This window comes from Schistocerca serialis, chromosome 2 (assembly GCF_023864345.2).
Source record: "Schistocerca serialis cubense isolate TAMUIC-IGC-003099 chromosome 2, iqSchSeri2.2, whole genome shotgun sequence".
NCBI lineage: Eukaryota > Metazoa > Arthropoda > Insecta > Orthoptera > Acrididae > Schistocerca > Schistocerca serialis.
In genome coordinates, this window is record NC_064639.1 from 263,286,338 (window position 1) to 263,303,071 (window position 16,734).

The 16,734-nt window shown below is 40.5% G+C and overlaps 1 protein-coding gene across 1 annotated transcript in view; it reads left to right on the forward strand.

Annotated features, from left to right (window-relative positions):
- Positions 1-16,734, forward strand: part of LOC126455887 (Down syndrome cell adhesion molecule-like protein Dscam2) — a 225,813-nt gene that overhangs the window by 123,466 nt on the left and 85,613 nt on the right. Inside the window, exon 9 of the mRNA XM_050091647.1 lies at positions 12,116-12,240. Coding sequence (XP_049947604.1) covers positions 12,116-12,240 — 125 coding nt within the window. The remainder of the gene's footprint in view (positions 1-12,115; positions 12,241-16,734) is intronic.

Sequence of the window (16,734 nt, forward strand, 5' to 3'; positions counted from 1 at the left end):
AATGTCACGTGCGGTTCTAAGCGCTTCAGTCTAGAACCGCGTGACCGCTACGGTCGCAGGTTCGAATCCTGCCTCGGGCATGGATGTGTGTGATGTCCTTAGGTTAGTTAGGTTTAAGTAGTTCTAAGTTCTAGGGGACTGATGACCACAGATGTTAAGTCCCATAGTGCTCAGAGCCATTTGAACCATTTGAACCTCCGAATGTCATCTTTGTAAATTTTCTTGCCGTCTCCTAAACACATGTTGTCTCGTTTCATTAATATTACTGGCTGGAGGCTTTTTTTCTCGTCATTACATCCATAAGCATAACGAATCGGAGACACGCAGCCAATGATCCGTACATTCCTCTATGTGCATGTGGCGTGAACTACAGTGTTGGGTCTTGCATTATCCTGTTGCATTGTGACATTTGATCACGAAGTGGGTAATGACTGAGTTTACCATTCTTGTCGCATACAGGTGAGCATGAGCCCCCTTTCAACATTATTATCAAATCAATCCTGTTATCACATCCAATGGCTCCCCACTCCTTGATAGCAGGACTGCAGACCTTTGAGTCTCTGGAATCACTGCTTACCGTGGCTTTTCACCAGTTCATCTGCGGACCTTTCGCGTCTATCTGACCGCCACGAACGGTGGCTTACTCACTGCTGAACACCACAGGACACGGTTGACTGTGCCTGTAGGCCATGTCGTCTGCCCTAAGGTGTCAGCGGTAAACGATGCATGGAAACTCGAGATATCAACCCAGACTGCCTCAGTCTGTTCCCGACATTTTTTCATGCCTGGACGTCACTTGTTGTCACCCATCTATCCGCCAGCGCAAGTTGAACAATCCTATTGAACCGTGATTTATTTTCAAAGAATATTCTTAAGAATTTATTTTATTTACTAGCGATTCATCAAGAACATTAACACATTTAATCACACTATGTAAGCATGGAAGTAGTTGCTAGGGAGTAAATGATGAAATCATAACCAAATTCCTTTTAACAAATGGAAGTTTTATTCACTTTAATAGTGCCTAAAGTTTTTTTTAAAGAAACAGATTTAAAATTATAATCAGAAAGCACCCTCTAAATATCAAAGTTACAATTTATTCAGAGGCAGAAAGAAACGAGTTTTGACTGAGCTTTCGGGCAGAGAACCTTGCCGCTCCTTTTGACACGCCCGTAGTTACGACCGCTCACAACAGCCTGTGAAAGACTACACAGGTGCAAATATGCAACACACCAGATAACTTTAAACTAAGGGTTTTAACAGTTTATACAAGCACACAAACTATGCACCCCCCCCCCCCCTCCCCCACCCGTAGGAGGGATGGAAATGCTACAAAACACTAACAATTAAAATATTAATCTTGCCACCGAAGGTGCAACTTGATTTTAACTTCTAAGAAAAGTCTTGTGGTGAAAGGGTGGCAACTTTATATACTAAAATGATCATTGAAATAAAAGCCCATGACACTCCAAGCAATAACTTCGTTAACACACCAAATCCGACAAACATGACAGAGGCAGCTACTAACGTACGGTAGATTGATAGGGAGATTACCGAACAACCTGAGCCGCAGGTTACTCTAACCCGCCTCTACTCCACAAGGGAAAAACGGACCACCCAATATATAAACAACCACCTTCCCGCGGGTGGGCAAACGGAGAAGAATGATGCGACAACCCCAAAGCAAAACGGCTGCTGACCTCACCAAGAAAATAAGTAGAATTTAACAAGAGTAAATCAAACAAGATATCACCAATCACTTAACTTCTAATAAACTGCGATTTCTTGAGAAGACCTGGCACAACACCCCCAAATCGCTCTCACGAACTGTCCGCTGCCAGCCGCTTCAACGGACGCTGGAAGGCGTGCCGATCTCCCGTCTCACGGAGTCGCAGCTCGCACCGGCCAGACTGATGTCGTGGGTCTACTCCCGTTGCTCTCGTGTCGACCGAGAAGTCACTACCCCTCGCTATACGCCGCGGCCCACTGGACTCACGAGGTGACCTCACATGTGCCAACGCTCAATACGGACAAGTCATCTTGTGTCTCAGCGCGCGAATGACCAACCGATCGATCCGACCACCAATGACCATTGCCTGAGCAAACTCGAGCAGACTGGCGGCCTAACGCGCAGACTCAGATGCAGGAACTAAGCACCGACTCGCTCAGCTCTATAACTGGCGGAGTGGAAAGACTCTCATTTTGCCAGCATTTAAGGTTGATCCGAACTACGGACACACTAGCACTCCGAACGACAGACAGACACTAACTGCCTAACAAATGCAGACGAGAGACAGACTAGCAAGCTGGGGACGAGAGACTGACCCAGACTGACCAACTGGCGAGCTCACAGTGCCCCTTAAATGCACGTGAACAGGCAGCCTTTGCCTTTCCCACCAGAGGGAGACACCAAAGCTGCGATTGGCACAGCAGCGCCAGCGCCAGAAACGGAGGGCGACTGCTTCACACTACGCGCTGCGGCACGCTCTTCAAAACAGCAATTTTTACCACGGCTCACCTATGACTACGACTATGTAGTCCTTCCGGGAGGAAGGACCCGTGCCTACTCTTGCACCCATACAATTACCCTGAATTCATCCTGTCATCAATCGTTCTGGAGTCTGTGTATCTTGTCTGTATGACGCTTCCATGTCCCCCAAGCCAATGGTTCCACTTTTCGCGAAGTCCGAAAGGTCGAGATAAGCAGCACGTACTTGTCCTTTGGTATGTAATGCTGCGATCTCCTCCTTAATATTTTGAGTAACCTTAGACACCAAATAGCCATCACGACCACATTCTTCATTTATTTTTGTGCCGAAAATACAGAAAATCCGGTTGTATAAGGATGAAATTTTTATCAATGTATTCTGCAGGTTTAACAATACTAGGATGTCAGTTTAGTAGCGTTGGGTTAAGGTGTTCATGGTCGCACACTTTCCACTTTCGTCAGTTTGTGAACGAACTTAATAGAGTTGTTGCTAAAACATTCTGTTCGATCATATGATCTTATGTGGCAGCTTATTAAAATATGACAGAACGCGTTAATCGAATGCAGAACTATGAAATTCCTTTATGAAAATATAATTGGTAACAACAATTATGAAATTTCTTTGTGGAAACATAATTGGAAACAGTAACAAGAGTAATAGTAGCTAAAGATGACGAGGAAAGGAAACGGTGTCAGCCACAGACCACGAATAGAAATTTTTACCTAAAACGATGTGAGAAAATCATGAAAATTAAAACCGGGATTGATGGATCATGTAGATAAGTCGCTTCCTTCTGTATGTGATCAGATATTGTAACTATTTATAGTCAATAATCAAGTAATCTACAAGACTTCATATATAACCAGTATTGGCTGTTATGCTATTCGGTTGAGTTAATTACAACCCCATATCACAATTAAGTTGGGCTAAAGGCAAATGTGTCACCAGTAAGGCCATAGCTCTCATTCGAGAAAATTAATTAATCAGAAATATCCTCCCCCATCCTCCATCATCAGCCACTTCTAGCCAAGATACTAGGTGGGCCTCATGTCTTGTCTAATAAATTCCCGTTGTTTATCTTGCAAAACCTATTCCATATAGGCCTAAATGTAGCTGGATGCGAAACACATTTCTGTTTACTGCTTTCTTCTAGGTGATGTATCTCTTCCACCCAGTGGAAATATGTCACTGTTACACTGAATAAATACATACTATGAATATAATTATGGACAGGGACATATATCGAAACCCAAAATCGATATAATAAGAAAAAATTCTTTTCAGTAAAGTTAGGCCGTTGACACAGTGTATCTTAATCCCAAATTTAAAATAAAGATTTACATACAGGAAATAATTTCACCATTTGGGAGGACTGAACTACAGTTCCTGGAATAATTGCAGCGATATAACCGAATAGTACCGTTCCATACTGCACTCGTCTAAATAGCATTAATAAAAATTCTCCCCACTAATGACGAGAATAATAGACTAAATTTACATTTACTGGTACATTTACTAATAAATACTATTCATAATTTCAAAGGATCCGACCACATTCCTGATCCTAAAGTGCGGACATGCATGAGAGAAGCTATATCCTTACAAGCAAAGTTCGACAGGCTAGCTTTCTTGTCAATATAGGAGAACCAATATAAACATCTTGATTTTTCACAGAAATGCGCTAGTCAATTGTATCTTAACTCAATATGTACGGCTTAGTGCAATAAGAATCAGCTACAAAAAGTATTACTGCTATCAATACAAGTTTGCTTCTATCCCTCACCATGAATAAAGTCTTAGATATGTGTTCTTTGCTGGATGGTGCTGATTTTCAACTATTATGATACTAACAGAAATAAAGATGCAATTTACAGCTAAAATAAAAACCTACAGGTTTTCTTAATGTAGTTCATGCTTTTATTCGGATCTCAGCGTCCATCAAGTACAGTTTCAGTATGCAAAGGGTGCAATACCTAGGCAACCGACTGCATTGCCATAATCAGCGCACCTGAAGATGAAAACATGGATGATTGCCAAAATATTGCACCTGCTAGCCTCTGAGATACTTCAGTACACTATACAGCTATTTTGTCATTATCTACGCTGGGAGAAACTAAGGAGCCACATCTACAAATTCTTTCCACAAAAATAAAGTGAACGAGCGTGGAATACCAACAATCGTACTTTGCCTTCAACACCGTGCTCAGAGAGAACATAATTTGCATGAAACAAGCGAATTCTTGTGAGATTCACAATGGTGATGATGAATATCGCAAACTAAAGTGAAACTGAGCTATTAGTTTTGTTTCAAAAATGTTTTTCACCCACAGATGATATTTATTGCCAGGCATGTACAGTTGTTACATGTAAAAAGTGTGAAGGCATATAATAAAAATATTAATCACCTCTCACCTTTTCTTACATTAACGTATGTGAACCTATCTGGCACAGACAAATATGAAGACTGAGCTAAAGTTGAAGTATGAAAATTATAGTACTTGGCTTATAACGGCGAACGCTACGTTAGTCAGTTAATGGGAAGCCTTAATAACGTAAGGTCAAAACGAAATAGGCAGTTGTCAAGTTTGGAACAGGAGGACGACCTAGAATGAGAAGATGAGTAAAGCCATATTAGAAAGTTAAGAACGTTATTGAGTACAAAAGAAATATGAAATCCGTGCGAGCTAAGAAATAATGGTAGAAAAAAGTAATCATGAAGCGGGAGTGGAAAGTATGAAGGCCCACGAAAGCACCGAGTGATGCACTGGCAGAAGAGCAGAAGTGCATAAACATATGAATAAATAAGACAGAAGGGTAAACGGTAAAAAGTAATTACAAATAAAATCATGAAGGCTGAATTTTACATTTATAGCGGTAATAATAAGGGTGAAACTAAAGCTATAAGAAAGAGGAATACACAAAACTGAAACATATGAATTTGTAACAAGTATATCGTACAGTAAGACAAATTAAATGCTATGAGATAAGTTCTAACGGGAGCATAAAAAACTGTTGAATAAGAAATTAAAAATTTTTAAGACGTCAGTGAGGGGGGGGGGGGGGGGGGGACGGTGAAGGAGGGAGGAGAAGAAAATAAAGAATGGAGGGAGATATGGCATTGGAAAATAGAATGGCGAGGGGAGGGAAAACTAAGGATAAATGTAAGTAAAATAAAAAATAAGAGAGTTCGAGAAGCTACAATGATTGGAGGAATAAGTGTACCCAAGGTATGGGCAGTTATTCGAATGTAGGTAAAGCAGACATCATAGTGTCATATAAAATTTAATTTCTCGTGACCAGTTGGTCGCCGACATTTAAATTTTTAGATTTCTTAAGGAATTTAGTTGTCTCAAACCCTTCTACAATAGTTAGTTTTTTACCTGTAGGGACGCAATGTAGAGTATGGAGGGAAGCAAGTGTGGGTTCTCAGTGGCCGCTAATACTACAGTGTTCTGCATAGGAGGATTTATTTTTTATGGCGCCCTTTTCCGTAAGAAGGAGCTCTTGCAATGTTATTTCTACATCACGACCACTTTGTATTTCTGTACTATATATTACCCAGAAATCGAGGAGCGATATAACTGAGGTCGGAAGGAGTACTATGAAGTATCAGCATGTTAGTCAATTTCGTTGATTTTTGACCAAATAGCTTTGTCTGTTTCGTTGGAATTACAGAAATTAGCTTCAGCGATGGGCTTCAGATCATTTAATTAATGTTTTGCTTAATTATGAAATAAAGGGATGTTATGCATTCCATCAATCCTTTGTGTTTGATGGGGTGACATGATGAGACATGTACAATAGCATAGCATATATTTTTTTAAACGGAATTGATCCCTCAACCAAATGAAGACTTAAGTCATGGTAATTAAGAGATTGAGTGATGTCATGAGCTCATATAGAGAAACCAGTTTAGGATGGAGATTGGAGCACTCTTCCACAAGCAAACTTACGTTGATAATATTATAAGGGATAAACACTTCCTAATGATCTGCAAAATTATATTTATTTGGTCACGAACCGACTTTTGGCTTCTAAAGCCATGTTAAGTTTTGAAGATCACTAGGAAGTGAATTCCTTTATAATATTATTATCGTCTTCTGCCAAGCAGCGAAGGAAATTTCAATTAACGTTATGTTGTTAAATTGTTTGTCAGCTAAGACGAAGATGTCGTTTACACATCTACAATAAAAGAGGACTTTCCTGCCAAGGAGTGACTTCTGTATCAAGTATTAGTTCTCTAACGTATTGATTAAAATGTCTACTGAATAACTGGCTAGGAAGCCCCATTGTTACTCTGTCTTTTTGTTTATGTATATGGTTTTTAAGTGGAAGATAGTTGTATGGCATAATGATTTTAAGGAGTGATACAAGTTCATCGAATTTGTCGTGAGTGAGCGCACTGTTATATTATCAACAATAACGTTGATAGACTAATCGATGCTTATATTTCTACACAAGTTCTCACATCAAGAGAGGCTATGGAGCAGAATGGCTGAAATAATTTCCTACTTAAAACGTCATAAACATAAACATATAATTGCCATAACATTTTTAGAACAAATGTGGCACCAGGTTCTGCTGGGTTATTAGCACATTTAACAGTGGGGAGCACTGGTACAGTAATTCTGGTTTAGGTGTTTAAATATGGGCGCCGAGGAGTAGAATCTTGGGATTCATTTCTTTTACCTGAGTTTGGTTTTCAGGGACAATGATGTTATTGCAAACAAGAACACAATCACGTGAACCTCTAGCAAACGTTTGCATTCGATTAAAGACAATGGGGTTCAATATCATTTTCACTGAAAGTTGCTCAGTTTTGGATACGTAATTCATACAACAACTGCTGTATTATCATTATCTTTTCCTGTTAATTGATTTAAAGTCTTCCTATTCCTTGTTAACATTACTCAGTTTAAAAATTCTCTCGATGAAACAAAAAATTTGAACGTATTCGTACTGTCATCAACAGCGCGATCTGCTGTTAACTTCACGTCTACAAAGAGATCAGTTGCCCACTTATCCTTCACTGCAGGTTGAACGAAGTGTTTAAGACTTTTATTTAATAGGGCATTCTGTTGGTGACTAAATTTTATGTCAGTAAGATTGACTGCTCACTTTTGGAAATGGGAAACATCATCCTTGACTGAGTTGGGATTATTGATGATCTATCTATAAGTGTTATGTAACTGTGAAATTCTGTTGTGGTGTCTCTTAAGATAACTATTCTAAAACTCTAAGTCTCAATAACCTATTGGTTATGGGAAAACAATTTTTTTGTAAAACAATGATGCCTGATTTACCCACATTTCAATAACTGTCCATTTGTTGGGTACACTTATTCGTCCAATCACTGTGGCTATGCGTACATACTTATTTTTTCCTTATTTACCTTTCTCTACAGATTAGTTATTTACCCGCCCCCCTCCATCGCTCCCTCAGACTCCTCCCACCATTACTTGTTTCCAATTCATTCCGCTAAATTCTTTATTTTCCTCCTCCTCCCTATTCCATCCACTCTTCCTTTTTTCCTGCGAGTCTTTTCCCTCAGCTCTTAACTTTTTACTTTCTGGTTCTACAGTTTTCTTATGCTGCCCTTAGCTCCAGTCTCCGAGCATTAGTTCTGTTATTAGTTTTGTTTACTTTATAATATTCTGTTTATGGAGTCATACTTCCAGCATTTCTAAACTGCCCCTTCTTCTTAAGTAACATACATAATTTTATTTTTACGTATGTCATTACCATTGGCCATGTAAAATTTAACCTGTGATTTTATTTGTGTTTATTTAATCCGTTTCCCATTCTACTTTATTTATTCGTATGTCTGTGCACTTCTGCTGTGCTACCAGCGCAGCCACTCATCGCCTTTCTAGTTCTTCTTACCTGGAGATCAACTCACTTTGGTGTTTACGTGGGTTCGCTGCATTGTCTGTTTGATTGTCGCAATACGTACTGTGATCGTTTTCCTATCTCTGCACCGCTTTCCGCTTCAGCTTGGCGGGTGTATACTTTATAATGTGACTATTCGTTAGCTCGTGTTGATTTTATATTTATTCTGAGCTAAACAAAAATTTTTACGTTTCTGTATAACATTACTCATCTTGCCATTCTAGGCTGTCCTGGACCAAACCTCATGCCTGTCTGTTTCGTTTTAATTGTTTGTTATTGAAGCTTCTTATTGCATAAATTAAGCGACTTTCGCTGGCTTTAGGCATGTACCTCAACATTAGCTCTATGTCGATGATCGTAGGTGTCAGACAGGTTCACATACTTTCATGTACAGAAACCTTTTTTGTTATTACTTCCACATGATCTGAAGATGCGCCAACCATACGAAACGCATCATTAGCAACAAAGCTTTTTGGAACAGAGATTGCTTTTTTTATTCTTTTTTGAAAAATCAGCTAATATTGTAGATGACTGTGACTGTATTGTATCTTTCCGGTTTTTTTCCTGAAGCTATGTTTGTACAACTCAAGAAAAAGTGTGCAAAGAAAATAAATCACGTGGGTGAGGCATTTAAGCACTTGAGGGAAAAGTTACCACGACTGCGTCAGTCACAGGTCAAAGACAGTATCATTGTTCTTCCAGAAATTCAAGAGTTTTCGGATGAAATATTACTTAGCTGAGTAAGAAAAAATTCTAAAATATTAGGTTTAGTTTCTTAAAAATAACAGAGCATAAAATTATATTGTTTTTTTCGGAGAACTATTGTCATGTTACGAAATGCTTGGTTCTAACGTGTCTCTAGAATATAGCTCTTTTATGCCCACTTCTATGTCATCTCAGAAAATGGTAGAGCAGTTTCTGGCTAACACGCAGAGCGATTTAAGCAGGATATTGCACTCATGGGGAATAGGCATTCGAGGGAAAATTAACTGGGCTGCTGCGGCTCTGCTGCTAGATATGCTTAATATGTAACTTATAAGAGGCAAATAAAGCGGAAACGTGCAGCCGATTTATAGTTTTATCAAAATTTCTTCAAACTATCCGGTCATGACAATTACTACGGTAAAATGTGTTACTGAATGGTAGATCATAATGTGTTAACTGAATATTCGTGTATGTTGGATAATTTATGGAAGAAGCAGAAAGAAACGAGGGAAATTATTCATTTTCTTTCGGTTTAATTTAGTCATTTGTGAGAATATGTTCATTCTATTTTATCGCTGTAATGGTTTCGTAATAATCTAGAGAGCCTTCATCTCAGGCAGTAACAATTATCGTCAGATTCCCTATATTAAACATTTCGAAAGTATCGCCTTTTGTGTGCCATTCTTACAAATCGCTGTAGGATCAACATGGTTATGAACTGTTCTGCCATGTTTATAATTGTCGCCACCATTTTACCCCGGGGTTGGAATACGTGCAGTAATACTTGTCTGCATGTAATGTTATTTATCTGAAAGTAAGCGAAAGTTTTCGCTGTGAATAGTGTAACTGAGGTGGGAGGGACTGCCGGCACGGGTGGCTGAGCGGTTCTAGGCGCTACAGTCTGGAACCGCGCGACTGCTACGGTCGCAGGTTCAAATCCCGCCTCGGGCATGGTTGTGTGTGATGTCCTTAGGTTAGTTAGGTTTAAGTAGTTCTAAGCTCTAGGGGACTGATGACCTCAGAAGTTAAGTCCCATAGTGCTCAGGGCCTTTTTTTTTTTTTTTTTTTTAGGTGGGACTTGGGTATCGGGCAGGTATTCACTTATTAGGGTGTGGAAAACCACCTAGAAACTACATCCATTCTGGTCAGCCCACCATACCTCGTTGTTCATCCGGCAGACAGATTTGGTCACGCAAGCCGCGCTTTAACACTTACGGGCATCTGGGCGGGAAACATTTCCAGAGTATCTTGCTACGTCAAACATTATGTGTACTGGTGGTATTAAACAGCACACTGGAGCTAAGCATTTCTTTTAACGGATGTTTTTCGTAATATTATATGTAAATAAATATAGAGATCCTGTGTATAAATAATTTACAAACTTTAAATTAAAATTTATTCTACAGTGTAATGGGGAGATTGCAATTTAGAAAATAATATAAAGTTAATAATCATACTGAAATTATAGTCATTTCTTGATGATTTGGGCAGGCAGCTCAATGTAAAGGGCCTTGTCCGATTAAGACAGGTGTCAGCGTCACAAAGCATTTACTTGCTACACAATGTTGTTGTTGTTGTAGTCTTCAGTCCTGAGACTGGTTTGATGCAGCTCTCCATGCTACCCTATCCTGTGCAAGCTTCTTCATCTCCCAGTAGTTACTGCAACCTACATCCTTCTGAATCTGCTTAGTGTATTCATCTGTTGGTCTCCCTCTTCGATTTTTACCCTCCACGCTGCCCTCCAATAATAAATTGGTGATCCCTTGATGCCTCCTACCAAACGATCCCTTCTTCTAGTCAAGTTGCGCCACAAACTCCTCTTCTCCCCAATTCTATTCAATACTTCCTCATTAGTTATGTGATCTACCCATCTAATCTTCAGCATTCTTCTGTAGCACCACATTTCAAAAGCTTCTATTCTCTTCTTGTCCAAACTATTTATCGTCCGTGTCCCACTCCCATACTTGGCTACACTCCATACAAATACTTTCAGAAACGACTTCCTGGCACTTAAATCAATACTCGACGTTAACAAATTCCTCTTCTTCAGAAACGCATTCCTTGCCATAGACAGTCTACATTTTATATCTTCTCTACTTCGACCATCATCAGTTATTTTGCTCCCCAAATAGCAAAACTCCTTTACTGCTTTAAGCGTCTCATTTCCTAATCTAATTCCCTCAGCATCACCCGACGTAATTCGACTACATTCCATTACGCTCGTTTCGCTTTTGTTGATATTCATCTTATACCCTCCTTTCAAGACACTGTCCATTCCGATCAACTGCTCTTCCAAGTCGTTTGCTGTCTCTGACAGAATTACAATGTCATCGGCGAACCTCAAAGTTTTTATTTCTTCTCCATGGATTTTAATACCTATTCCGAACTTTTCTTTTGTTTCCTTTACTGCTTGCTCAATATAGAGATTGAATAACATCGGAGAGAGGCTAAAACCCTGTCTCACTCCCTTCCCTACCACTGCTTCCCTTTCATGTCCGTCGACTCTTATAACTGCCGTCTGGTTTCTGAACAAATTGTAAATAACCTTTCGCTCCCTGTGTTTTACCCCTGCCACCTTCAGAATTTGAAAGAGAGTATTCCAGTCAACATTGTCAAAAGCTTTCTCTAAGTCTACAAATGCTAGAAACGTAGGTTTGACTTTCCTTAATCTGTTTTCTAAGTCGTAGGGTCAGTACTGCCTCACGTGTTCCCATATTTCTACGGAATCCAAACTGATCTTCCCCGAGGTCGGCTTCTACCAGTTTTTCCATTCGTATGTAAAGAATTCGCGTTAGTAATTTGCAGCTGTGACTTATTAAACTGATAGTTCGGTAATTTTCACATCTGTCGACACCTTCTTTCTTTGGGATTGTAATTATTATATTCTTCTTGAAGTCTGATGCTACACAATAGCAAAGCTAATTTTTGTTTAGCTTTACTTCCCTTTCAAGATTGTGTCAGACTTTTTTTTTTCAATTCATTTCATGTGTCCACCGATGTCTGCGAATGTTACGTAGCATTTTTGTTTCTAGGGTTCTAGAAAACGGCAGCTTGTGGATCGCGAACGTGACGGCAGAGCACGCGGGCATCTACGCCTGTGAGGCCTCCACCGACGCCAGCTCAACTCTCAGCAAGACCGTCCGCCTCACAGTGCACCGTACGTATTCCCAGACCTGGTGTTGTTTAGCAGTATGTCTGCAGAATTCCCCTGGTGGCTGGTTGGCGGCCATATTGACCATCGTCCATAACATACTAAAAGCGAAAAATCTGCGATTTGCTGGAACCTCCCACCAACAGCGACTCGTGACTAGCTCGTATAACTGGGAGTTGACGTGCGTGTTCACAGTCAGACAAGCACATGACTATCATTGCAAAGTTTGCATGAAATACTCACAATGCGTGCTACAAAATATAACTCCAGATACAATAAATTTCCCTTAAAAAATTAGTAGGGCTTTTCTTACATGGCTGAGAATTATACCTACCTGCAGTTATTTTGCACGAAGTCTGTTCCTCCGTGTTTCTGTGAAACAAAAAGTAAAATAACTTTTGCACAGAAATTATTTATGCATTTCTGTTCTTTGACGCAAATAAAGAAATAACCTTTGACTGAAATTAGGTATGCATTTCCGTGGAGAGTACTGTAAATGCACTCGGTTTAGTCTCTGTCAATGTGCCTCTTAAAACGTCTTTCGCCCTCCCTGATTTGAGAACCATCTCCCAGACTCAGCGGTAATCAAACAACTTACAAAAGTCTGCACGTTTCTGAAAACTATGTTTGCACGCAGTGCTCACTTTCCGCTGTGAAAGGAAAACACCACAACGAAACTAACAAAAGTGTTAAGTGTAAAGTTTGATAAAATGCATTACTTTATTACTTATTAATTATAGTTTTATTTCACAGTCCAGTCTTCTGTTATAACCTACCCAAATATCCTTAGTGAGCTGACAATACAACTAGTGCTTGAACAATGTTGATAATAATTGTAATAATAATACTAACACTTTTAATAATAATAATAATAATAATTATTATTATTATTATAGTAACGACTGCACAGAAATTGACACCAATCATCCTTAGCACTGTTGTGTTAAGCAACTTTCTCATTGGTTTCATGTCTTATGTCAGTAATAAGGTTTAACAGAAATTAAAAGCAGTGATACGAAAGAAATCAATATGGAGAAAAAACTAACTGATCAGAACAAGAATGACAAATAAGTAGATAAAATTACCAAATGACATCGTAGGTAGAAATTATCTATGGAAAGGTGTGAAAAAAGCGTGAATAGTTTCCATTGTGACAGAGATACTGGATCTTAGTTCGACAAAAGGAAAACAGTTGGAATATGCCGAGACAGCAACTATGTTAGTAATAATACAAGTAATAATGATTTAAGCTTGCCTTCAGTGCACATAGGCTTCCGATAAATGTATTTTATAGGACAGATTATTCCAGAGTCGTATGGCTGAAAAGGAGAAACGGCTGGAGAAATATTTAGTGTAGTATATAAGTACGACCTAGATGCTGGAAGAATTAGATATGGTATTGCAGTTATGGGATGGGGGGGGGGGGGGGTAGGTTTTGCTTTGTGAAAATAGTTGTTGAATGTACCACTGACCACCGCGTGAGAAGAGCGTCTCCTTCCCTTTCACATGCACTCTGACTGAGCAGAGAATGATGGACCTATGTGATCAATGTTACGAACATGTTTTGCGCAAGCATTCATAGCAGTCTCGAGTCGTCTGGAGATTTTCACTGTTTTTGCTCAAAGTAATCAGGATCTAACGGGACGAAAGACTGAGCTAATTTTTGTTTAATTTGAGGAACAAATATTTTCCAACAGTTCCAGATTGCACCTAGGCAAGAGCGAGAAATTCCCTACATACAGCAACAATTTGTTGTCCAAATTTAGATGCTCTGCCAGGTTCATTATTGTAATCGGGTATCATCAAGAAATAATGGAGAGACTGTTTCGCAAAAGTGTCCGCTAATCAATCGTGATACTGAACAATGCTCTCAGTCATATATGATACACCTTGTTTCTGGTGGCTGACCCGTGGAAGTAGCACACATTAGTGACAAAAAGGTAAAGCTAGCGCTAGCTCTCCTGTCTGCACCTGTGAGGGTTGGTTGATGCTATGTAACACACACTGTGTGTTGATGTGTCCACCACCTATATTCGAATTCAATGTGCAGTATCCACTCACAAAAGGCAGGACACAGCACATAAAGTGAGTCAGCGAATGCGGACAAGAGTTCAGTCTTTGTCGTAATACTGAAATTGAGACATTTATCTGATGTCCAAAAGGACAACATGATCATTGACTTTCGGTCCAAGGGCGGAAGATTTTTTGAAACGGCTAAGCTTGTAAACTGTTCCTGTCCCTTCGTGGTTAAAGTGCAGTCCAAGACCAGAACCGATGTAACTGTGGGGCACCACCGGCCATAGACTACTGGGATGAACAACAGCTCTGGAGATGAGTACGTCCAACTGTTGAGCAGCTGACGACCCAGATGAACCAAGAAGCTACCGACAGTGTCTCCCCAACTACGGTTCGGTGAACGATGCTGTAAGTGGGACTCTGCAGCAGGAGGCTGTTTCAAGCAAACTTGCTCACTGCAAAAAATAAATAAATAAATAAATAAAAATAAAATAAAAAAATGGTTCAAATGGCTCTCAGCATTATGGGACTTAACATCTGAAGTCAGCAGTCCCCTTGAACTTAGAACTACTTAAACCTAACTAACCTAAGGATATCACACACATCCATGCCCGAGGCAGGATTCAAACCTACGACTGTAGCGGTCGTGCGGTTCCAGATTGAAGCTCCTAGAACCTCTCGGCCACAACGGCCGGCTTGCTCGTTGGAGTTCATCGTCGACGAACGGTGGAGTTTGGACGTCAGTACCACAACTGGTCGTCCAGTGAGGGGAAAGAAATGGCCATTTCAGATGAGTCACGTTTTATGCTCCACTGAACAGATGACCGTTGGCGTATACTTCCTTGAACAGCCGGAAAGTTCGGAGGAAGGAGCGCTATGATCTGGGGAATGTTTTTGTCGAATTGCCTGGGGAGGGGCCTCGTCATTCCGGAAGGCACAATGGATGCATCTATCCTTGGAGGCCACGTCACCCCTACGTGCAGTTCGTTTTTGCTCCGCACGCTGCCATCTACCAGCAGGACAATGCAACGCCTCACACACTTCGCAGTGTACGTTCGTGGATCGAGAAACACCAGGATGAGTTTACCGTCCTCCCGTGACCATCAAACGACCCGGTATTACGAGTACATCCCATCGAGAATCTGTGAGGCAACCTCGATCGGATTGTTTGCGCCATGGATCCTCGAAAGCTATCGCTGCTGGCCACAGCACTTAATTCGGCATGGCTATATATCTCTGTCGCTACCTTCCAGAACCTCACTGACTTTCTTCCTGCTCGTCTCGCAACGGTCTGCGCTGCGAAATGTGGTTATTCAGACTTTCGACAGATGGTCACATCAATGTGACTGGACAGTGTATAAGCAGATTTATGACCGCTTTCATTTGCGAATTGCTCGCATGTTAAGTAATTTTATAACAATGTGCTGTGGCATGGCATTATGTGTTTGATTACGAGCGAATGTGCTCCGAAGGCGAAACCGGCAGTGTCTGCTATGTGTCATAAAAAGTACATGCACAGCTAGCCATTCAAATTGCAAGGCTAGAACAGCTAGCAAATAACGAAGATTTATCTGTTGTACATCTGCAGCGTAGTAGGAGGAATAAATGATAAAATTTGTAAGTGTTTTGAGGGATGCAGTGTGCAGAATTTAATACACAGATGTGCTAACTATGGCATCAACAAAGTTATTGATGTGGTGGGATGTCAAGTCTGCTTGGATGGAGTATACTGGGATGTGTTTCTAGTCTGCTTCAACTATATGGCGTGGCTCAGTCCCAACGGCTGACGAGTAGTGGCGGGCCAGTCACCCTGAAACACATAAACAGTTGTTTTTTATTGGTGACGGATCTGGAGAACGTGGTGGTCATGGCGACAGTCGGATACCGTCCCTGTTACGGCATTTGAGAACAGAACGGAAGCAAGAACTACGTTCGCGTTTACAAATATTGTGAAACTCCAGCTACACAATTTGTTGATGACAATTCAAATTTGTGCCTGACTGGAGACTCGACCCCGGATTTCCCAGTTTACAAGACCGATCACTTAACGGCTTTCGGCTACGGTCGCAGATTAGAATCCTGCCTCCGGCATGGATGTGTGCGATGTCCTTAGGTTAGTCAGGTTTAAGTAGTTCTAAGTCTAGGGGACTGATGGCCTGAGATGTTGAGTCCCATAGTGCTTAGAGCCATTTCAACCATTTTTACCGGCTTTGGCTATCCGAGCTCGATTCCTGGACTGTCTCAACCTTACGTAAGTCACCATATTATCTTCATCCTATAGTATTGCAAATACTGTGAAACCCGTACAGGGAGTGACGTTCGATTAAAGTCGCAGCCTTGTTTTTAGGCATGAAATATAATACTCAAGTACCTGTGTTTGTACAGTGTACTCTACAGTATAGTATTTCGTGACAAAAATTCAAGGCCTCGACTTTAATCATACGCCCCTCCCCCTATCTGTATGAAAATAAGATGTAGACAAAA